Raw genomic sequence first — 24,256 nt, 5'->3', positions numbered from 1 at the left:
ACCTTTAAACTAAAGCAAGCTTTTAAAGATTAGAATGCAACCTAGAATTAATACAAACATGGGTACTTGCAGGTCAGTTACAAGTAGGCAAACCTGCATAACCATTGCAGGAAACTAGTTAATAAAGCCAGGGCCACACTTCTGAAGAAGAGGCATTCTTCTCCATGGGTTAACTCCAGAGGCTTTTGAAGTTAAATAAATAAGTTAGTCAGATGGATTGAGCATATTCAAAACATTAGTCAGATAAACAACGGGGAGAACACATCTGATCCTAAGGAGGTAATCAGTGCCTTTACTGCTTATTTTGCAATCAGTTCATCATTAATTTTGTGTATTTTCCCTTCTAAGCCTACCACCAACCCTGGAAGACTATGTGACTTTGGCTTTTGCAGTGACATTTATTTCAATGACATTTCTGATAGCAAACTTAATTAGTGGTTGCAAGAAACATCCAGTTTTGGAAAGCCGGACTCTGAATGGTCTGAGCCCTAAATGTCTTAGGGCATGTGACACATTGAGTGCAGTTTCCCTCAGACACATCATAAATATTTCCCATGTAACTGGATAATTTCTCAAAACTTGTAAAACTGCCATGGTCTTGTATTTTACTGACAGTCTACAAAGCCACGGATAAGAGCCAGCTCAGCTGTGCTGGTTTTATTTGTCCTGTCAATGGCTTTTGGTGCTAATAACCACTGTGCTCATTTTGTTGTCCTGTCAAAAGCATTCAATGTAATTAGCCATGATGCTATTTTTCTCATCTGGCCAAAAGCTTTCAGTGCTGTTAACTATCAACTGCTAGATAAACTGTCAACCAACAGTTTAAAAAACAAATCACTGTGATGGCTGTACAACTATCTAATTAGGTATTTCTTGATAACAATGAAATAACTATGTACACAACTTTAGTCAGTCATTCTTATCAGGTGTACCATAAGGAAATGTCCTAAGTCTCCAGTTGCTTACCTTGTTTATCAGTTCTCTTGTTGGAACTCTTCCTAATCTAAGCATGTTACTGTATGCCAATGACATGATCATCTGGGTAGCTAGATACTTAGCTGAGAACAGAAACAAAATTAAGAAGAATCTGTTTTATCTGTGGTTTGGGATTACAATAACTTGGCTTAAAGTCAATTTCACCAGTAATAAAGCAATGTTGTAATGGACAAAGAAATGTCTTAGCATGGGCAAAACTGAATGATGTATCACTGAGCCATGTGGGAAGTGTATTGACGTTTACAACTGATTACTTGTTTGTCTGGATCAAGCTTAGACATTTAGCATCCTCATTCAAAAAGCCATGTGTCAAATATCAGTTTTATTAAACAAGTGACACAGTGTCACAAATCTGCTTAATAAGTAAGCAGAGGAAAAAATTGAAAATGGAGTTTTACTTCTGATGGTAAAATATATTTTACCAGTGACAGCAACATCCTAAAGATGCAATTTGTAAAGAATGCTGGGTACTCAGACTAAAATATTTAACTTTTTTACAGATATGCTCTTGACTAAAAAGGGTCCTAGTAGTTCAGATCACTTGTCTATAAAATACATAAAATAAATAAAATAACTACTTAGATTTCTATGAAAGATGGCAACAAGTGAAGTGGTACGCCCTCGGTGCATTTAGATCCATAGGTGTCTTCAAGGCCCTTATTTCTCAAACCAACTAATTTACATATGGAAAAATGAATGGAGCTTGTTGATTCACTGCTGTTGGTGAGAAGGTGCTGCAGAGTGTCTTTGGCAGGCAGCTCTCGACATTGAGTCTGAGCAATAAGAAGGCAATGCTGAGAAGTATAGGATGTGCTTAGTAGGCCCATGGCATTCCAGGTAATCAATACTAGGGAATCTGATGCAATAAAGCAGTTCAATATTATGCAATAGATGCTTGAAAGAATCATTAATATGTTAATGTTAGTAGATGTACTTTTGGCTTACCCATCATTTAAACCCATGATTCTGCCTAGAAAATATTCCCACTAAATGCAGGTCATCAGCTGCCATGAAGGATGCATTTCTGAGCAGCACCATTGTACATTGTTTCTGGAAGTCAGATAGACAGACTTCCACACTAGATAAGCTAAAGAAACCTTCATGCTACTCCACTTTATTTATCCTGAGTTTGCCAGACTAGGACAGAGGAGAGGGCAGAAGATGAGATAAATGAAAAAGCACACAGAATTTATTTTCTGAAGCCAGATCTGTGTTTTGTTCAAAAGAATCACCTAATACAATTCACAGTAAAATGTCTGAACTACCGAGACAGGAAGACAGTTCTCCTCAAAGTTTGACTGTTCAAGAGAGGGTTGATCATGAATAATGTGAAAGTAACCCTTGACTGTTGGGCAAAGCAGTAAAAAAAGAGACAGAAACATATCCCTGCTGTCAGGCTTGGAGTGCTTAACCCATGGTTTTGCTTTCTAGCTAGACTGAGTATAAGTTTAAACAAAGTGGGCTACTCTTTTCAGTGTTTAAAGCAAATCTTTTTAATGAACAAATGAACATGAGCAGCAGTCTACAGATCTGGGCCTCTCTACCACAAGAGGCAAAGAAGCATATTTTTCACTGGAGAAATTGAATTACAGGGATAGCGAGTGATTTAGCATATTGTGCCATATAAAGAAGAAGGGATGGCAACTGCTGGACAGACATTCATGTCAATGATCCCTATGTTTTCACAAAAGGGGAGGACCATTCCGATGTACCATAGACCAGAGAACTGCGCCAATAAATTAATCCAGAATGTTTTTAGGCTTTGCGCAAACAGGTAGATAAAGATGATTTAGAGATTACTTGCCTGGAGTCTCAGAGGTGTACATCTACAAAGATGACACAACTTAACTATGATGTGCCACTATCTGAGGAAGACCTGCCATTGATAGACCATCTAAGTGAATAGGCCTAGGCCATTCAGATTGGGGAAGCCCTTACTTTGTGTGTGTGTGTGTGTGTGTGTGTGTGTGTGTGTGTGTGTGTGTGTGTGTGTGTGTGTGTGTGTGTGTGTGTGTGTGTGTGTGTGTGTGTGTGTGTGTGTGTGTGCGTGCGTGTGTTCGCACATGTGCACATGTGTGTTTGCACAGCAGGCTGTTGTTCCTTCCTGAGAGGGCAGATTGTGAGTTTGAAGTGTTTGTTATCACCTGCATATCAGGATTACTCTGGGTGCATGCAGATGTCAATGCAAACATCCACCTTTCTATTTTACTTGTTATTAGAGACATGTCTGGGTTTGGGAAACCCCTGGTGTAATGGTGTAGTTTGTTAAGAGTACAGCGATTGAGTTATTTGCCACTGTTAAGTTAGTGTGATTTGTGCACGTGTTATCTCAAGTACTTAAGGTAAAGTGGGGGGTCCATATTTGTAGGCTGGTCAAATGACTGTGTCATGATTACAGATCTAAAGGTACAGGTTTAGATGCTTCCTCAAAGAGAGCTAAGGTTCTGGCCTTTTTTGAGTAGGTCAGGATCTGATATGGCTCTCTTGCAAGAACAAAGCTCTAACAGAAGAAGCTCATAAGCTGAGGTTTGGAAATACAGGAGGAGCCTGGTATTCTTGTGAAAAGCCCTTGATGAGGGGGGTTCACTTTAATGCATCAGGGCTTCTCCAACTGGACTGCACAGTATTGACTGGCAAAGCTGAAGGACTGCTTCATTGTATTGATGAAAGTTCAGCTGCCTAAATAAATCCTTATAAATGTTTAATGCCCAAATGTTGATGCTCTAAACTTCTTTAATGAACTAGATATATAGGGTTTGTATCTCTTCCTGAAAATGAGATAGAAAGATGGGATTTTAATTGAGTCCTTGATGCATTTTACAGCAGAGTGTCAGCTCACAGAGAACCATAAAGGAATGTGTTAAGGAATCTATGTAGTTTGACGGATACCATATCATTACTTGATATCTGGAGGTAACATCATGGAACATACACATATCAGGAAAATACTGTCACATGGCATCATATACAGTTTTTTTCTCCTTACCTTCTTAGGGCTGATGCTAGAATTTCATCCTTTCTCCTTCTGGATTATTCTCCAGTGTCACTGATGCTTTATCTGACTGAAGACATTGGGGTTGATCAGATTGTGGTGGTATGTTTCCATATTCCTTCTGGACTCAGGGGTAGTGGAGAGTTTGAAGGGGGTGATAAGGAGAATAGTACTAGTATAATACCTGTGTTGAGGTGAGATGGGAATCGCGTATCTGTTGGCGAGAAGTGCACTGACTGCTACCAAATCATTTGTAAAGAAGGTACAGATTAAATGAGTTAAAAAAGGTTAGGAAGGCAGCTGCATTCCTTGTGGAAGAACTGCCCAATATAGGATGCAGCATGCAGCCTGGCAGTATAAAGCTGAATGTCTGAAGTTAACAGACATGATGGATACAAAATCTTTCTTCTGGCATAATACCATTAAAGACTAAGATTTGGGTAATGAATTCTAAATGCAATAAATACTGTCAGCTACTTAGTATGTAGGTCTATGGGCAGCCTCATGTTGTTCGTTCACAGGCCATATGATGTACTGGTATATAATTCTTAAGCTATACCCAAAATTTTCAGGAGATTCCAAAAGGAGCTATACCCTGAAGTGTAGCAGATGAACCCACAGAGTGAGATGAATATGGCTGGTCTTGATTATATACACCAGGGATTTCCAACTGGTGTGCTGCGAGAGATCAACAGGTGTCTCGCAAGATTCTATGAATAAACCATTTCCACTCTGAACTAAACAGACGAAATGCACTGCAGTGCATTTAGAGCTAAAATCAGTAATATTTTCTATTCTTTGGCTTTGCTGCCTCACTTAATGTGGGCTCAACCCAGTTATCTTCCTGCTCATCCTCCAAGGTACTGCTATCAGAACTACTGTTAGAATCATGACTCTTCCATTTTGAATCTTTAGATTTTGCCATATAACAAGTCTAGCACTGACGTATAGTTACGTTGTGCAGATGTAATAAACTTGCTACAAGTACTTTGTTGTACTTGGTGTCTGCATTCCACAAATCAGCCAGTGAGTGTTAAAAGTACTGCTTTCAAGCTGCTGGGTGTTTCAGGAAAAAAAAATGGTTTATGTTTCACAGTTGTTGTTGTTGTTGCATCTTTCGGCTTTTCCCGGTTAGGGGTCGCCACAGTGGAACTCCGGTCCGCTAATGATTGGCAGTAGATTTTTACATGCCGAGTTGCCAGCCCTGATGCACAACCTTCAATGAAGGTACGCCCATTCACGCATGTCTCCAGACAGAAGACGCTCTAGCTGAGAATCGAACTGGACAACGTCTTACTGTGAGGCGACAGCGCTACCACAGCACCACCACCACAGTTGAGCTTTGCAAATGCAGTATAGGCAACATTGTATTTTGGGTGTGAATGTTAAAAGAATTCTATAAATACTGTGGGCATACCTCTCAACTATACAGATTTTCACAGAATGTCCAGATTTTTGCCCCATATTTTTAGTCTGTTTTTCATAAAATTGTGGTTTTCTGGCAAATTAGTGGCAAATCATTAAAGATTGAAGTTAAAAAATAATGACAGACATTTGAGTTTTAGACTTCATACCATCCAGAAAATTCATGCTAATGTATAACCTGCTAGTCTATCAACTTTCTATGTTTGTAAGAGTAATATTTAAAAAATGTCCCTATTTTGAGGCCTTTGTCCCACTTTTATTGCTGGCATTGTCCAGATTTCTTGCTGTAAGAGGTCGAGAGGTGTGACTGTGGGATTTTTTGCAAATAGCCTTTTCTGCAAAGTTAGGACTATGAGAAATTCTAGCATTCATTGCAGTAGCGCTGCATGTAGATGTTGCATGATGTTTCTAATCCTAAGCAAAAATGTTCAGCTGTGCACAAATGCCTACTTTGAGCTGGCATGTTTAATATATTTTTTGGTGTGCTGCAAGATATTTATAATGAGTTTATGTGTGCCATGAGATGAAAAGGGTTGTAAATCACTGATCTATACCAAGTCTGAGATTGCACTAGCTAATAAAGGGCAAAATTCCAATCCTTTTTGTGCTGCAATCTTGCACAAATGCCTTCTGCCACTGTTCATTATTCTGGATTTTCAACATTTTAACCCCTTCAACATAATGGGATTTCAATCTTCTGGTGTTCAGTATGTGAATGTCAACTTTCTGGTGCATCAACCTTCTGAAGCATATCTCTCTCTCTCTCTCTCTCTATATATATATATATATATATATGTATGTATGTTTATGCACAAACACACACACACACACACACACACACACACACGTGCGCGCACGTGTGTGTGTGTGTGCATTAGAGTGGATTCCATCACCTTTTCTAGTGGAAAATGTTTAGTTTTATTCTCTGCCATGACTTGCCTGATTTGGGTGGCCATCCATAGTCCATAGCTTCACTGAGATATACAAGCCTCTTCATCATAACAAGGTACTGATCCAGACGGCTTGATAGTAAAGCTAAAACTCATATACTTTGGCCATATAATGTAAAGAAAGAGTTCACTGGAGAAGACAGTGATGCTGGGAAAGACATAATGCAAAAGCAAAATAGGCAGCAAAAGCTAAAATGGAAAGATGGTAGTACTGAAGTAATGAATATGAATTTACAAAAACTTATAGCTGCAGCAGTGAGCCATTGTGCTAAAGTTCCTGAACTCACAAACAGTCATACTTAACTGTATGACTAACAACAATATTTGCTACTGATCCTTTGCACTATGTAGCAACTTTTAAAAGACAGATTGGCCCCCACATTGGCATGTTTTATATCTCATGTATCTTGTCAGCGTGGGGGCATACCTAATACTAATTAACGAGGTCATATCTGTCAGAGTTGGTTTAGCTCTTGGTTTAAGAACATACATAGTCATTCTGATAACCCATTTGATATTTAAAGAAGCTGTCCGTACAACATTTGAAAACATATAAGTTCTAGTCTGAAAAGAAATTACTATTAATACTGTACTAAACTGTATCACAGAATAAATAGTTACAGCAAGAAACAGAGTGTTTTTTAACAGGTCACAAAGATTTTGAATGTGCAAATGTATTACAATGTTGAAAATAGCATAAAACATGATTTTTTTTTCATTTCTGTTACATCTAATCCCATAATGAGAACAAGACAGGTGGGTCACATTTTTACAAGATTCTAGGAACAGCAAATTATCAGTGGTAGTTGGGGTCTGCTGTAGCACGTTATACACAGTAAACTTATTTTTTTCAATTATTTCACTGCATCATTTAAAATCATGCAACAAAAATAACTATTTTTAATAACTATCCGCCTTGGATCCCGGGAACTACCGTCCCATCAGTCTGACAAGCCTGATCTGCAAGGGCATGGAACGCATTATCATGGAACTTATAAACAAAGACAATGGCAACCTTCAAACACTGGACCCCTCCCAGTTTGGGTTTGTGAAGGACCGATCTTGTCTCCTGAATCTGACTGACTTCTTCAAATTAGTCTCCAGAGCTGTGGACGAGGGTAAGGCTGTCCACACAACCTATCTGGACCTCGCCAAGGCCTTCGACACCATCCCCCACTCTGAAATCATAGATAAACTTACTAAGCTGGGCATAAATCCCTATGTCACTTGATGGGTTGCCAACTGGCTTACTGACAGAACCCAGACTGTAAAAATAGCTGCCTCCAAATCCAGCTCCAGACAAGTGACAAGAGGAGTACCTCAGGGTTCAGTCCTGGGACCACTCTTGTTTGGCATCTGCTTCTCTGAAGTACAGGCCAACACTAAGGGACTCTGGCTAACAAAGTTTGCAGATGACTGCAAACTGGGAGCCATTATTGAATCACTAAATGATGTGGCTATTCTACAAAAGGGCCTTAGAGAAACAGATGCCTGGTGCCAGAGCCATGGGCTCAAGCTTAATGCCAAGAAATGTATAGTTATCGCCTTTGGAAAAAAACATGTACCAATGAATTACCACATAGGTGGCAGGACACTAAACATCGAAAGTGTGATGAGAAACTTAGGGACACAGGTGGACAGTGGTCTCACTTTTGATAACCACATCACCACAACAGTCAGGAAATCCTTCTATGTGGCATACCTCATCACTAAGGGCTTTTCATCCAGGAAAAAAAGGAGGTCATTGTCCCACTGTACTCATCCCTCATTAGACCCATTATAGAGTATAATGCCCTGTTTAGTATGTACCTCACAAGACATATGCAACAGCTGGAAAGGCCACAGAAATACCTCACTAAAAGAATCACAGGCCTAAAGCAGATGCCATATGCTGACCATCTAAAAAAACTCCAGCTATACTCTATGGCATATCGTCTACTCAGGGGCGATCTCTGCTTAACATACAATGCCATGTCAAACCCTGAGCTGTTGGACATGCTCCACTTAAAGAAATCCCAATCCCTCAGAGCCACATGCTCCAGGGATCTAAATCTTATCATCACAATGAACAAAACATGCTGGAGGGATAGGTTCCTGACCCACAGACTCCCCATACTCTGGAATAGACTGCCTATACATGTCAAGCAGAGCGCCTCATTGGCCCTCTTCAAAAGGAACCTTGATGATTGGATGGGAGATAGGAAATTCACCCCGGGGATCATGTCAGTCCCCCTGCTAGATAGGGGCCCAGAGAAGTAAATATTGTGGGAAGAAATATCCAGGAAATTGTTATGGCTAGGCCTGCATAGGCCTTAGGGCCGATAGCCTAGTACCGACCTATGAACCTATTGTGTCTTATCTGACTCTGCCCTTTTCATTTTTCAGATCAATCACAGAATTATTAAGTAATCATTGTAAATTAAAATGCCCCACATAGCATTCCCAGCTATTCCATACTAATAAAGTCTTACTAATGCAATACAAACTGACAAAACTTGTTTTGCATATATTTTCACTCAGAGCCATACTTCTCAACCTTTTCACTGAAAATTCTGGGACAAAGGCAAAAGTAATGCGGGACAAAGGCCCCAAGTCAGAGACACTTTTTTATTTAATGGTATTATTCACTTAGAAAACTGTTATAGCAAATTGATTTGCATTAACTTGGATTTTCTGAAGAACGAGAAGTTTGTAAATATAGTTAATGTTAGTTTTAAGTGAGGTCAATTCTCAGTACTTTACTAAAAAAAGAATCACAAATTTTATGAAGAATAGAATATATTTTTGGCAAAACCAGGTTTGATCCTGAAAATAACTGACAATTGAGCAATGCCTGGAGCTAAAACTATTTCACCTGTATCATGTCATAGTTGCTTTGTTACTTTAATTGTTATTCTTTGATATTTTCACTGATTTCCCTCAGTTGATTTCAAATGAGGTTAATAGCTTCAGCATTGCATGGTGGTTACGTTGAAGGAGCTGTGTGAATGAACTATATCATGCAGACCAGGGTTTTACTCCCACAGACAGTGAAACTAATCAACTTTTTAACCAGAGAAATGTTGCAAACCAGCAATGAAAAGTGAAGACCTTATCCAGTTACCAAAAGACAAATAAGTCTAGGGTTATGAGAAATAAGAAGAAAATCTAGCTTAAAAGCTAGAGTAAAATGTATGCAACTTCGAGGTTCTATAAAGGTTGTCATATGAAAGGAGAATGGTAAAATGGGAAAGCAGAAAAGTACTAGGGAACACTTACTTCCTCAAAGACTAATAAGATGTGGATGGAAAACAAGCAGGAAAAAATCCAGAAAAATCTATGAGTAATTACTTGAAAAAAAGAAGGACAGAAGCATGTACAGAATAAGGGAGGTATGGAAGGAGTTAGTGAAATAAATGAAGAGGAAAATGGAAGGAAATCTGGATAATCACAAATGATCTAGAAGTTTCCATGGCTATGAAGTTTATATATTGGTGGCACCAGATACCACAGGGGCTAGAAAAGAAGTAGTTCATGGAGCAACAGTAATGTTGGTGCTGTCGAGAAGGAAGTGCAGAATTAATACACATGTTTTGGAATTGCTTGCTGGTTAGAAAAAAAAATCATGAAAACAGTACAGGCATGTGTGAAAAGATATTCAACAATGAACTTCCCTGTGGCTTGAAGCATGTGTTGATTATTCTAGCTCCAGAGGATGGACCCTAACAAAAATAATGAAAATAAAATGACTTCATCTGGAAATGGAGCAAAAAGGTGGAATACTGGGGGCCAGACAGACATGAGTAAACACAAACTAATTCAGGAGGAGGGCGAAGACAGTAAAGACAGTAGAAAAATAGAAAATAATAAGTGTGGTGACAGGGGCATAATGAGATTTCAGGACTTTGTGAAGAAGAGAACTGAAAGTCCTAAAAAAGGAAATAAGTAGAAGTGTGAAAAGAAAAGCAAATGACGTGGTACAAATGGAGTTGAAAAGGGAGAATGTAGAGGAAGATAGTACTAGGTGTGAAGTGTAACAGCTGAGAAAGAAAAGAGTAAAGCACAACATACAGAAATATGAATGGATTAAGAACAAAATTATGCTAGCTGGAATTATTCTAAAATAAACTAATGAAATCATTCATAAAAAATAACAATAACATAACTAGTTGATGGTTGTGCCTCTTTTGAATTCAGCAAAAATATGGATTAGAAGAAGAGGATGGGTTATTTTGCATAGGGTGCATTGTAAAAATTCTTGGAGAAGATGCCAGCAGGATTGAAAGTGGTGCTCATAAGATGACAGGTACTGGAAGTACAAACACAGAAGCTAAAGGAAATAGGAAAATATTAAGAGGTTGAGAAAAGACACAGAAAGGTAAGATAGAGATGACTGTACCAGAGGTTGGGGGGAAAACAGACCACACAACAATGGAGGGATTGATGAAACCATGGATAAAATAATATAGTTAGTAGGAGGAAATACATATCTGAGAAATAGTCTTGGTCATGACGGGACTCTTGAACAGAGTGGGTCTGATTGGAGATCTTTATGCCAGACTACTGCCAGACTACTGCATAGGTGGTACAAAACTATGATAAAGGTAGAGAAAGAGGGATGGGCTCAGACATCATGTTGATGATGGTGAGATATGGCAAATGCTTACAAAGTACATGTGTGCCACACATATAAAATCAGACAACTATGGAAAATGGCTAGAAGAATCTGGACTAGAATACTACTGTGGGAGGATCCATATTCATGGTAGTTTTGTCTGTCTGGAATTGAGAGCATAAGAAGGAAGTGGCCAAAAGAAGACATTTTAGAAATACAGCTAACCATTAGAGAAGATACAAGGGGCAGCACAGTGGTGCAGTGGTTAGCATTGTCACCTCACAGCAAGAGGTTCTCCAGTTTGATTCTTAACTGGCTTGCCATCTGTGTGGAGTCTGCATGCCCTCCCTGTGTTCATGTGGGTTTCCTTTGGATGCTCCAGTTTCCTTCCAAATTCCCAAGACATGCTGCAGGTGGAATGGACATTCTAAATTGTTCCTAGGTGTGAGTGTGTGTGTGTGTGTGTGTGTGTGTGTGTGTGTGTGTGTGTGTGTGTGTGTGTGTGTGTGTGTGTGTGTGTGTGTGTATGTGTGTGTGAGCACCTTCTGAGGAGGGATGGGCTCTGGGCTGGCAACTCGACACAGTAAAACTCTACTTTCACTCGCTCTGTGAACCAGTGATCCACTCTGGCAACCCCTAATGGGAGCAGCCGAAAGGAAAAGAAGATTAGAGAAGGTAGGAAGAAGATTGCAAGAGCATGAATAGAAGGGAACATAGTAGAATATTCAAAAGAGGGGTGAAAGCATGCATGAATAAAATGGAATCATGGAATGGAGAATGGATGGATAGGAGATGTAAGAACTAGAAGAGATGGGGTATACAACAAAAGAGGGCACAAAGGAAGATGAAAATGGTAGTGATCATAAATTGAGAGAGCAGATAGGGGATAAGGTATAGACAAAGGAAACGATACAGTAAAGTGAATATTGTTAGCTGGGAAGAAGAGTCTGAGAATTGAGAAGTAATGTTGCAACAAGGAAGTGAAGGGGACATGGAAAGGATGTAATGAAAGATAAAAGTGGGGGAGACGAGTAAGGTTATCTTATTATTAAATAATCTAAACAAATGCTATTAATTTGATAAGTCTAATGTTTTCCACAAAAGTTAGTAAGTCCTGCTTAAGGAAACTATAGTGTAATAATGTGAGAATATTAAAACATGAATTGAAAAAATTGTGAAAAATGTGGACAGCAATAAAAATGATAAAGATAAAAAATAATAAAACAGTAAATAAATGTCTGTATAGTTATTTGTACTGAGCCAGATTAAGTTGTCTTTCTGTGATGTACACACAGTCTGATTTCACATACTTTACTTTTTTAGGATTCCACGCGGGTGGTGAGCCCCATTATTGATGTCATCAGTTTGGACAACTTTGCTTATCTGGCTGCATCTGCAGATCTAAGAGGAGGTAAGATCATGTACCTTGTTCTATTAATCTTAGAATTTCTTACAAGGAGACAAGGAGAGTACCTTTCCATAATTTCCTTTCCTACAAGGAGGGGATCTCTCATGATTTCCTTAATGAAAGGGAATTCTGCAAAATGAGCAGTATACATGAAAGAAAACTCATAAAAAATATTAACAGAGGAGCCAAGTGCTGTACTGTTAAATATTTCTTTTTCATTTTAATATGAATATTTGGTGCAGATGTTTAAAATGTAGATGAAAAAACCTGCAAACAAAGACAGTACAGTAAAGTAAAGAACAGGTACATTAATTAGAAAAATAAGCCAAAGTTTAAAATATTCGCACACACACACACACACACACACACACACACACACACACACACACACACACACACACACACACACACACACACACACACATACACACACACACACACACACACACACACACACACACACACACACACACACACACACACACACACACACACACACACACAGACACACACCCACACACACACGCACACACACACACACACACACACACACACACACACACACACACACGTACACACACACACACACACACACACACACACACACACACACACACAGACATATACACATAACAAAAACGGTGTCAACAGACGTAAATGTAAACAAGAAACAACTTATATTGCTAGGTATCATACCCCTTCTCCAGCACCATACTTAAGACAGTTCATTAAAGAGAGCAACTTATTCCTCTCAGCTGTCCAAAACTTTGCAGAATGTCCCTGATTATGCCTCATGGTGTTGCCCCATCCCTCACAAAATATTTGAGGTTTCTGGTACATTACTGAGGATTACAGTAAGTCATAATGCCAGACATTAGAGTTTCATACGTATTGTTCAGAAAATACTTTTTGATGCAATAACTGTTAATCTATTAACCTTTTAAGTGAATTAGAGTTATATTTAAAAATTGTTCATGACTTGGGGCCTTTATCTCCCCATTATCTTCATCTTTGTCCACAGTTCCTGAGCAAAGAAGTTGAGAGGTATGGTTTTGTTCACTTCAACTGTGGAGAATATCTTGATGGGAGAGAATATATTTTAAAAATACAAGTATCAATGGATAAAGGAATAAAGTTCTTGTCCCAAGATGTCTAGAAATCCAAGTACTAATGTCTTAGTCATTCATTCCAATAACAGATAATCACATGCTCCTCCTGTTTTCACCCTTACTTCCATAATGCAGAGGGCAGACAGCATAACAATTACCATTCCTCTATATATTATATACCATATATGATCTATATCTATATTATAATATATATATAAATATATATATATATATATATATATATATATATATTTATATATATATATATATTATATTATATTATATAATATAATATATTATATACTATTTATATATTATATTTCATATATTTGATTACTATGATTACCGGCTTTTTTTTTTTTTGTGGAACAGTCCTGATTTGGGAATTTGACTGTTATAAAAAAATGTAAATGACAAATGTTTTGATTTTTTTCAGAGAAACATTATTTTCTGACTTTGCTCTAAATGTTTCATAAAATTGTAGTATTACATTTAAAACATATTCATATCATATAAAATAGCATAAACAATCAACATTATAGATCATATGTCCTGAGATTTGGAAAGGATTGCCATGAGCAGAAAGCCTTACCACCACCAGCTTCCTCCTCACAGCAACCCTTTCTGATTCATAGACTGCCCTACTGCTGGGGATTCCCATTAATAGGAACATCAGCATGGAGGGTGATCCCACTGGCTGAGCTGCATGGTAATGAAGCACTCTATGGGAGTGGATAATGCTACATGTGCTCTCGGCTGGAAATGCCTATGGCTTCTGAATTAAGAGTCAAATTACTACAGGTGGAGGACAAAATTTAACACTGTCAAAAGACTGCAGTCACCCATTGACTTCAATGGATGAAAGTGCAATGCAGTTATGTTTAGCAAAGTTCAGTGAAGACGTGAGGGTGGGCATGGTGTTATCAGTGTTAGTATGTGTATGCATGTGTGGAAGTGAATGAAGTTGCATCAATGTGTGTGTGTGTGTGTGTGTGTGTGTGTGTGTGTGTGTGTGTGTGTGTGTGTGTGTGTGTGTGTGTGTGTGTGTGTGTGTGTGTGTGTGTGTGTGTGTGTGTGTGTGTGTGTGTGTGTGTGTGTGTGTGTGTGTGTGTGTGTGTGTCTGTATGTGTGTGGTCCCAGTAGTGGCATTATTTAGAGAATCAAGTGTGTGTGTGTGTGTGTGTGTGTGTGTGTGTGTGTGTGTGTGTGTGTGTGTGTGTGTGTGTTCCTAGTAGGGGTGTTATTTAGAGAATCAAGTGTGTGTGTGTGTGTGTGTGTGTATGTGTGTGTGTGTATGTGTGTGTGTGTGTGTGTGTGTGTGTGTGTGTGTGTGTGTGTGTGTGTGTGTGTGTGTGTGTGTACGCGTGCACGCAGGTGTGTGTGTGTGTGTGTGTGTGTGTGTGTGTGTGTGTGTGTGTGTGTGTGTGTGTGTGTGTGTGTGTGTGTGTGTGTGTGTGTGTGTGTGTGTGTGTGTGTGTGTGTGTGTGAGAGTATGTGTAGGTGAATGACAGATGCTTACATGCCCACTCAACAGCTCTTTCATAGCAGGAGGTCACTAGTAAATGTATGCAAAATTAAAAGGTGGCAAGTAACTTTTACATATGCAGCAGGGTACAGATCATTCTTTACTTATCTCTTGCAAGCACTGAAAAGGCCATTCAGTTATTTAAATCAGAAAACTATTACACAGAGTAAGAAAAGGAAAATGTTTTTCTATACATGAGTGCACCATGTAGTCTTCTATAGTTCTTTGTAGTGTTCTAGTTCTGGAAGCAGGCAGGAGGCCTTGCTGTGGCTGTAATGTGTCCCAAGACTAATAACTGGGTAGTATGAAGCGGCTGATGCCCACTGAGAAGATACTCATGTATTTGGAGTCTGTACATCAAACTCTGAGACTTCATCAGATAAATCATTTCCAAGCATGAGATCACTGAAAGATTTGTCATTTGTAAGGGACTCTTTGCTGTTTATTGATCTGTTGTCAAGATTATAAGCAGCTGCATGCTGGGGCACTGCTAATATGACAAAGAAGCATGAGATGAAAGAGGCTTCAGGAAAACCACTTAAATCACTGGACATTCAGGAAAGGAAGAATGTCTTCAGTAAGAAATGGGACTGGGCCTGCCTCAGAAACAAAAAGAGAAACTGCCATGTATGTTCACTTTCAATGGGTGTTGGGGAGAAGTTGTAACTAGATTTCATGGACTTCTTTTATTCAGTATGAAGGGAATCAGGAAGCAGGAAGGGCCCACTAAAGCAGAAAATGTGAAAATGATTTGCATTAGTTTACTGACTGGTGAAGAGAAAAGGGGACACTTCACATTAAGTGTATCTTTAATTTACATTAACTGTAAATCAGTGATTTCTGCCAGGAAACTTGATATTTTTACCAACAGCAACAAAAGAGAAGTAGATCCAGTGGATAAAGGTCAACTTTTCACAAGCAATATAACCATACCTCTCAAGTGTACTTCATTATGAGGAACGTACCTCATTTGGGGTCTTAAAAAGTTCACGTTCCTCAAAGTTCCTCAAAGTTCCATATTGAAAGACTCTGTCACACATTCAGTGTTAGGAATGTTTTAAGTGAAATCCATTGTAAATAGAAATGAATCATATTAATTCATTAAACAATCTTCTTTATAAGTAAAACGAGCATATTTTAACCATCCTATGACCTTCCTAGTTGAAGTTGTTAGTAAGCCATTAGTATGTGTTCCACATTTTGCCCATTTGTTCCACATTATGAGGGCTAGTGTTCCTCATTTTGGAGATGGAAGGTTGAGAGCTATGAATATAATTGTAGTAAACAGAGAAAACGAGCACCACGGCTGAATTAAAAACAAATTTAATCGTACAGTCGACAAGGAGCTTCTTCAGACCATAAATACATCAATAAAGCAATCATAGTATTTATGTATGCCTAACAAACACAATTAACTAAACAAATCATGTGATTCAAGACGGGCTTTAAGGAAACAGTATCATTCAGGCCAGGAATCCTATCTGCTTGCAAACATAAAATCCATTTTAATTCAATGCACTCACTTTTATTAACTAAATAACCCGTCTCAAATTTAAAGGTACTAATTCCAACACAACAAACTTAAAACAGTGTGTTTGACCAAATTTATTAATAAGTTTTGCCAAGGCATTAGACAATTTCAGTTTCTTGGCATCATAAATAAGTTCTAAAATTCCTTCTTTAACAGTACGATTCATCTTACCTACATAAAAACTACAGCATGCAGAAGATTGTGCTAGATAAACTAAATTGCTACTTTTACAATCAGCATAAAAACTCATTTCTGTAGTTTGTCCAGAAACTGGATGTATAAATTAAACCGTAGACCATATGAATTTACAAGCACTGCACGATTGGCAAGGGAACAATTTACAAGCATTGCAGAAATGGCAAAGGAACGTCCCAAAATGCTTTGAAATTCTATTACTGATAGTTGAGTGCTGTCTATAACAAAGCTGTCATTTTGACTTATTGTTCTTGAATGAAAATTTTGGGGTTGTACCTAAAACTTTCTTAAGGGATTCATCTGCCATCAAGATTGGCCAATTTTTCTTAATAATGTCACATAATACATTAATATTACTTGAATAAGTTAAAGTAACTCTAGTATCTTTACATTCATGCAACAAAGGAGAATCTCTATCTCTATTGCTAGTATCACAATCAGAGAAAAAAAGTTTAGCCCTTGTACCCCTTAAAGAAAGTACTTCAGTAATAGTATTTTCATTCTCACTGGGTGAATAATCTCAATTCAAAATATCAACTGCCATATCTCTAACCACTTTGCTTAGTGTGGTATCATCATTATTCAAACTGCTCTTAAAAACTGACCTTTCAGCACATTTCTATAAACATGTCTGAGGTACATACTCAAGTTATGCAGAACATTAGTTTTCTTTTATGATTTTCTAAACATAGTAGTGCCCATTTAAACCATCACATTTCTATCACACGTTACATCCAGAAACTCAATGGAAGTATAAGAACACTTACAGGTAAATCATAGGAAAGACATTGTACTATGTAAAAATTCAATAAAATCATATAAACCTTGTTGTGTTCCTGTCCATATCAAAAAAATATCATCCACAAAGCACCTATAATGACAAATACATTAAGCAAATGAGTTGTCATTCAAGACTTGTTTTAACTCCTAGTATGGTAAAACCATGTTTGCATAGCTACTGGCACATACAGTGCACATAGCAACTCCTGTCCATTGCAAATAAAACTCATCTTTAAACAAAAAGGCATTATTCTCCAAAATTAATTCAAGTAAAGTACATATTAAATTGATTTTCCCATTGGATAAAGTAATTTATTCAGATAAATACATCCTAACATTCTCAATGCCTATATCATTAGATATGACTGTAAAAATAAAAAATGTCCAACGTCACAAAATAAATATTTTTTATATCAGTATGTGTCTTATACCAATTAAATAAATTGGACATAAAATGTTTCATGTCCTTCAAAACAGTATTCACTATATCTACTAAACAACATAACTTTTTCTCAACAGCACATAAGTGTCCTGACCTGAATTATACTGTTTCTTTAAAGACGGTCTTTAAGTCACATGATTTGTTTCATTAATTGTGCTTGTTAAGAATGTATCGATATTATAATTGTTTTATTGATGCATTCATTATCTGAAGAAGTGCCTTGTGGCATGAAAGCAATCATTCCAGCGATTTGTACAATTAAATCTGTTTTTAACTCAGCAGTGGTGGTCGTTTTCTCTATTTACTACATTTTTCCTAAGTGTTCAGTTACAACTTTCCTTAATCCTGCAAATCTGGCTTTGGTTCCTATAAACTATACTTGCAGAGAGCTATTCAGTTTATATTTAATGTTGAAGTAAATTGCTTTACCACTCCAAAGCAGATAATACACTACTGAAAATATACATGTGTTTATGACGGGTCTTACCCTGTTCATAACGGTTTAATGAAGGAAGAAATAAGTAAGTACATAAGTAAATAAACACATAAATGAATAAGATTCCACTCTCCTTATTAGTAGACACTTTGCTAGTTATGGGCCATTATACATTACTAGATTGAAAGGTAAATTGTTGAAACTACAGTTGCTGGTTAATTATTTGTCAACACAATGGATACTGTTACTGAACAAAAACATATTGAAAGCCAAGCACTCATATGTTAGGGGTTATATCCCTCCTTCAAACATAAAGTGTGAACTGGCAGTAATGGATAATGATGTGCCAAACACACAACCCTCTTCCATTTGCTGCAGTTTGTTGCCAGCTGGGTCACTGTGAAACGGCTATGTGTAGTGTCAAACATTCATCCATTCATAGAGGTGCAGTCACAGCATGGCCATGGAGAAGAGAAAGAAAGAGAAACAAAAGAGAAAGAGGGAGATTAGCCACATACATACAATGCCAAGGATTCAGAAATAGACCCATAAAATACAAACTTTTGTGATTCAAAGACACATTAGCTGCAATGAGGAAATACCTCATTATCAGCTAATCTGCATGTGTCTGAATTGCCTTTAACTACCACAAGTGCTAATCAGCACTTTCCTGTGGTAATTAACATTGGTGGCCTATGTATCATGTTGGCACAGGCACCCCTCCCATTTACTCTCCCACACAGATACACACACATTTAAAACACATTCTAGTAATATAGAGTTGAACTGAAAAAAGACGTCTTATACACTACAGCCAGAATAACACATTAGCCTTGTGCTATGAATAACATTTTTGCTTAAGGTGGTGGATAGTATTAAGGACTTGGAATAAAGTGTGATATTAATTTACATATTGAGTCACCCATAGTAGACACTATTAGAGGGTGTTATAATGAATTAAGAAATGTATTGAGAACAATTGTGAGCAGGGATAGGGTTGTTTTAATCCCAATTCATAAGGAAGTTATAACACCAGTAAAATAATATGGTGGGTCTGTAGGTATGTGTGATGCCCCTGCACTGGCCCAGGAATCAAGGGCCCTCAATCCTCATCACTGGCAACAGTGAGGGACATACACACTGGGAGGATGACATACAGCAAAGTGCAATTTCCTTTAACAGCACACAGAGATCACAGTTAGTCTGGGGCTGGTTTCTCCCTCTTTCTCCAGCTCCCCAATAAGACTTCCCACTGGCACAGCTATAGGGTTGAGATCTCAGCTGAGTGGCCAAACCAAAACCTCCAGCACCCTCTCTGTCCAACCAGTGCGTTGTGTCCTTGCCCAAGTAGCTGACACACACACTTTGAAATTTGGTTGATATAAAACACAAGCACGCACACCTGGGAAAGGCTGGCACAGGTTTACTAGCTATGCCCTCCTTTGCCCACACTATAAGGTAGTTATCACTGCCACCAGCCAGCTCTTTACCAGCTACTTTAAGGCCCTTAGCAAAAGGGTGTCCAATCTTACTGTATAATGTTACTATAAATCTAAATGGTAGTTTTGACCAAGACTTGCAAGGCTATTTAGAAGTTGCCTGTGCAGTGTCACCAAATACATATGCAAGTACTCTAAGAGTTTAAATATGTCTCACAAATATAAGCCACAAAGATAGGTTTAAATACATTTAATAATAAATAAAAGAACAAGACAATTCTCAGTACACAAACACAGTTACTTCAGAGTTCAAAATCACAGGAAATATTTTAAAACAACATTGCAGAACAGTCTCAAATAAATACAGAAAACATCTAAACTAATATTTACTATATTCCTATCTATATCTAAAAGAAATACTATGCCCTAAATCTTATGTACACACAGGCAAATGCACATGAAGATGATAAGTGGATGTTCTTGCTAGATCCAAGACAAAATGCAAAATGCACAGTCTCTCTCTGAGAGAGTTCGTAAATCAATATCATATTTTACTGCTGGGTTAGTTAGATGTTTGCTCTGAGAGTGTTGATGGAGAAGTACAGAGAAGGTCAGAAGGAGTTGCACTGTGTCTTTCTGGACTTAGAGGAAATCATATGACAGGGTACCTAGAGAGGAGTTGTGGTATTGTATGAGGAAGTCGGGAGTGGCAGAGAAGTATATAAGAGTGGTACAGGATATGTACAAGGGTAGTGTGACAGCAGTGAGATCTGCAGTGAGAGTGACAGATGCATTTAAGGTGGAGGTGGGATTACATCAAGGATCAGTTCTGAGCCCTTTTCTTATTTGCAGTGGTGATGGAAAGGTTGACAGATGAGATCAGACAGGAGTCTCTGTGGACTATGATGTTTGCAGATGACATTGTGATATGTAGTGAGAGTAGGGAACAGGATGAGATGGAGAGGTGGAATATGCTCTAGAGAGGAGAGGAATGAAGGTCAGTAGGACTAAGACAGAATATATGTGTGTGAATGACAGGAAGGATAGAGGAATGGTGAGGATGCAGGGAGTAGAGTTGGCAAAGGTTGATGAGTTTAAATACTATATCAATAGTTCAGAGTAATGGCGAGTGTGGAAGAGAAGTGAAGAAGAGAGTACAGGCAAGGTGGAGTGGGTGGAGAAGAGTGTCAAGAGTGATTTGTGACAAACGAGTACCAGTAAGAGTGAAAAGGAAGGTCTCTAAGAGGGTAGTGAGACCAGCTATGTTATATGGGTTGGAGACAGTGGCATTGACAAAAAGGCAGGAGACAGAGCTGGATGTGGCAGAGTTAAAGATGTCAAGATTTGCACTGGGTGTGATGAGGTAGACAGGATTAGGAATAAGTATATTGTCAGCCCAAGTTGGACGGTTTGGAGACAAAGCCAAAGTGGTGAGATTGCATTGGTTTGGACATGTGCTGAGGAGGGATGTTGAGTGTATTGGAAAAAGGATGTTAAGGATGAAGCTGCCAGGTAAGAGGAAAAGAGGAAGGCCTACGATAAGGTTTATGGATGTGGCGAGAGAGGACATGAAGGTGTTTGGTGTGACAGAGCAATATGCAGGGGAAAGGAAGAAATGGAAACAGATGATCCACTGTGGTGACCCCTAATGGGAACAGCTGAAAGAAAAAGAAGAAGACTGCTGGGTTAGCCTGGGTGACATCACTTTTTGTCACCTGACTTCAGTTCCCAGTTTAAACAAAAACTTAACAGAATGTTAACAGTTCTGTGCTAAAAATACATATCTCTCAGATGTTTGCTCAGAACTGTGTAGCTGCTAGAAAGTCATAAAGCAATAAAACACTTTCTTACAGTCTTACAGTCACTCAATACTGGCAAAGATTCCATTTGCAGGCTTGTTAGTTTGTGGCTGGCATAATGATGCTAGAGCTATTGCTCCATAAACTTTTTAAATAAGTCTTGGTAATAGTTTACATAATATCCCCAGTGTTATCCAGTGTTCCTCCTAGCTTTGTACTGTAGCATCCTTCCACTGTCCCTCATGACTCACATACTGTTGCAAGCTTTGGATCATAACAGACATTAGAACTTTAGACTTATTATTATGTAACAAAAAAATGAGTACGCTAATGCGCTAGTTATCATAGTGGGTTAATGTTCCTGCTTTCTGTGTAAAGGGTACAAGGGTTTAAACCTCACCCAACTTTACTTTTTTTTTTTGAAAACACAAGTTCTATTTTCATGTATCTTTGGCATATAGTGGTGAGAGACGGTTGAAATCCTTGGTCTGAGGTGTGAGGTTGCAGGGTTTAAATCTCTTTTATTGCTTTTACAGCACACTATAAAGACTATTCCTCATATCAAGTCCCCTACCCCCACGTCTCTTTCATGCTACAAAACATTTTTTTCTTAAGTGCCTTTAAGGCATGCTACATATTATCCCTGGTGGCTAGTGTTCCCCCTATCTTAAGTGCAGTAAAGTCAATGATAGCAAATAATTCTCCTTGATGGCTGGTGTTCCCTCAATCTGCATTGTGTTTAAGTGTCATTAAGGCATGAGATGAAAGAGTTGTCCCACATTTCTGGTAGTCCCGCCCAATCCAAGTTGTCTTTCTTTTTTGTTTGTTTTATTAAGTTCCTTTAAAACACATTATATCCAGTGTCAAGTGGGTTCCCTACCTCTGTCATTATTGTGGCTAGTGTCTCCCCCAGCCATGACCCAATGTTGCAAGATTTGCTCATTAGTCTAGGGGTCATTAAGGTATGACAGCTCCCCAATCCCCCCACACATACACACATTCACACATTCATGCACATACTCACCTCCCACACACAATCTCATTCACATACAAACTCACTTATTTATTCATACATACACACACACACACACACACACACACACACACACACGCACACACACACACACACTCACACACACACAAACTTGCACAAAGACCTAGTCTATCTACTAACTAACCCCCCAATTATGACTTCCCACATATTCCCATATGCAATCCCACACATACACACATGTGCACACTCTCCCAACTCTAACTTTCTGCTAAACTCCCCGGGACTTACCTTTGCCATAATGGGTGAGCACAAGCTTTTAGCCATGTTCATTAACACAATTGAAATGTTAATTTACACAGCAGACCATTTCTGTAAATGCCTCAACACAAGCAGTTCCATGGAAGAGCACATGCTAATTAGAGATTTGCTCTTCCTAGGCAGTTATTCAGAAGAGCATATAGCTAATCAGCATATGCCTCTTCCCTGACATGCCACATTAATATTTAGCATGGCCACAGAGATAGTCCTCTATGGTGAGGTACATCTTTGTGTTGTAGCACAGTGATAGCGCTGTCTCTGAATCACAAATGGTTACCACAAAGTGTACAACTTATGCACATCTCATAGTAACCTTTCTGACTTAGGCTCTCTGTTCCCTGTAATGGACTAATAATTAAAATAGCAATCTCACTCATGTTAGCCAGTGACATGTTGAGAAGTCAAGCAGCACTTGATTTGAATGATACTGTGGTCTTGGGCTGGTAATGGGAGGTGGTGACAGCATGAAATAAGGAGAGGTCTTTATTTTTCACTATTGCTGTTCTTTGACTCATCACCTATCTCGGATTTCATAGCCCAAACATTAACTGGCTATATCAAGCAGGTAACACTTTGCCTGAACTCTGATGCCTAGACAGAAACAGGTGATGCCCAGAATATTTAGTCCAGTTACTCAACAGGCAGCTCTAGTACTGCTTTCTATATTGCCCATTGGGAAAATGCATACATATTAACTGTCTTTCTAAAACAAAGTGTTCTGCCTTAAGAAGAGGTCATGAAGGGACAATGAACGACATAATGACTATTTGCTTTTTAAAATTCAAGAAATTTAGTTCTTAGGGTGCTGCTGGCGTGTTTTTTTTCTCTCTCTGTTCAAATATACATAAAAGTGACAGCTGTTCTGAGGCAGGTCAGGATAAGATGATGAGTAATTAGCTGAATGTATATTGTGAAAGCAACCTGAAAAAGCAAGAATAGAATAGTAACCACCCCCACATGTAACAGATTCCAGTGTTCCTAACAAATTTGTTGCCCTAGCTTTGTGTTTGTAACTTCAAATAACACAGAATATGATAAATCCCATGAAAATACTATATATATATATATATATATATATATATATATATATATATATATATATATATATATATATATATATATATACATACACACACACACACACACACACACACACACACACACACAAACTTGCACAAAGACCTAGTCTATCTACTAACTAACCCCCCAATTATGACTTCCCACATATTCCCATATGCAATCCCACACATACACACATGTGTACACTCTACCAACTCTACCTTTCTGCTAAACTCCCCGGGACTTACCTTTGCCGTAATGGGT

General features: G+C 38.3%; 1 protein-coding gene across 1 annotated transcript in view; it reads left to right on the top strand.

Moving 5' to 3' along the window:
* The window catches only part of GALNT16 (polypeptide N-acetylgalactosaminyltransferase 16), a 1,415,037-nt gene that overhangs the window by 1,014,599 nt on the left and 376,182 nt on the right, over positions 1 to 24,256 (top strand). Inside the window, exon 7 of the mRNA XM_044074007.1 lies at positions 12,281 to 12,368. Within this exon, the coding sequence (XP_043929942.1) occupies positions 12,281 to 12,368 (88 nt within the window). The remainder of the gene's footprint in view (positions 1 to 12,280; positions 12,369 to 24,256) is intronic.

The sequence above is a fragment of the Protopterus annectens genome, chromosome 6.part0 (genome assembly GCF_019279795.1).
Source record: "Protopterus annectens isolate FY-2018-M chromosome 6.part0, PAN1.0, whole genome shotgun sequence".
Lineage (NCBI taxonomy): Eukaryota > Metazoa > Chordata > Ceratodontiformes > Protopteridae > Protopterus > Protopterus annectens.
Note: the sequence above shows the minus strand (reverse complement) of the source record. Positions and strands in the feature narration are given on the sequence as shown.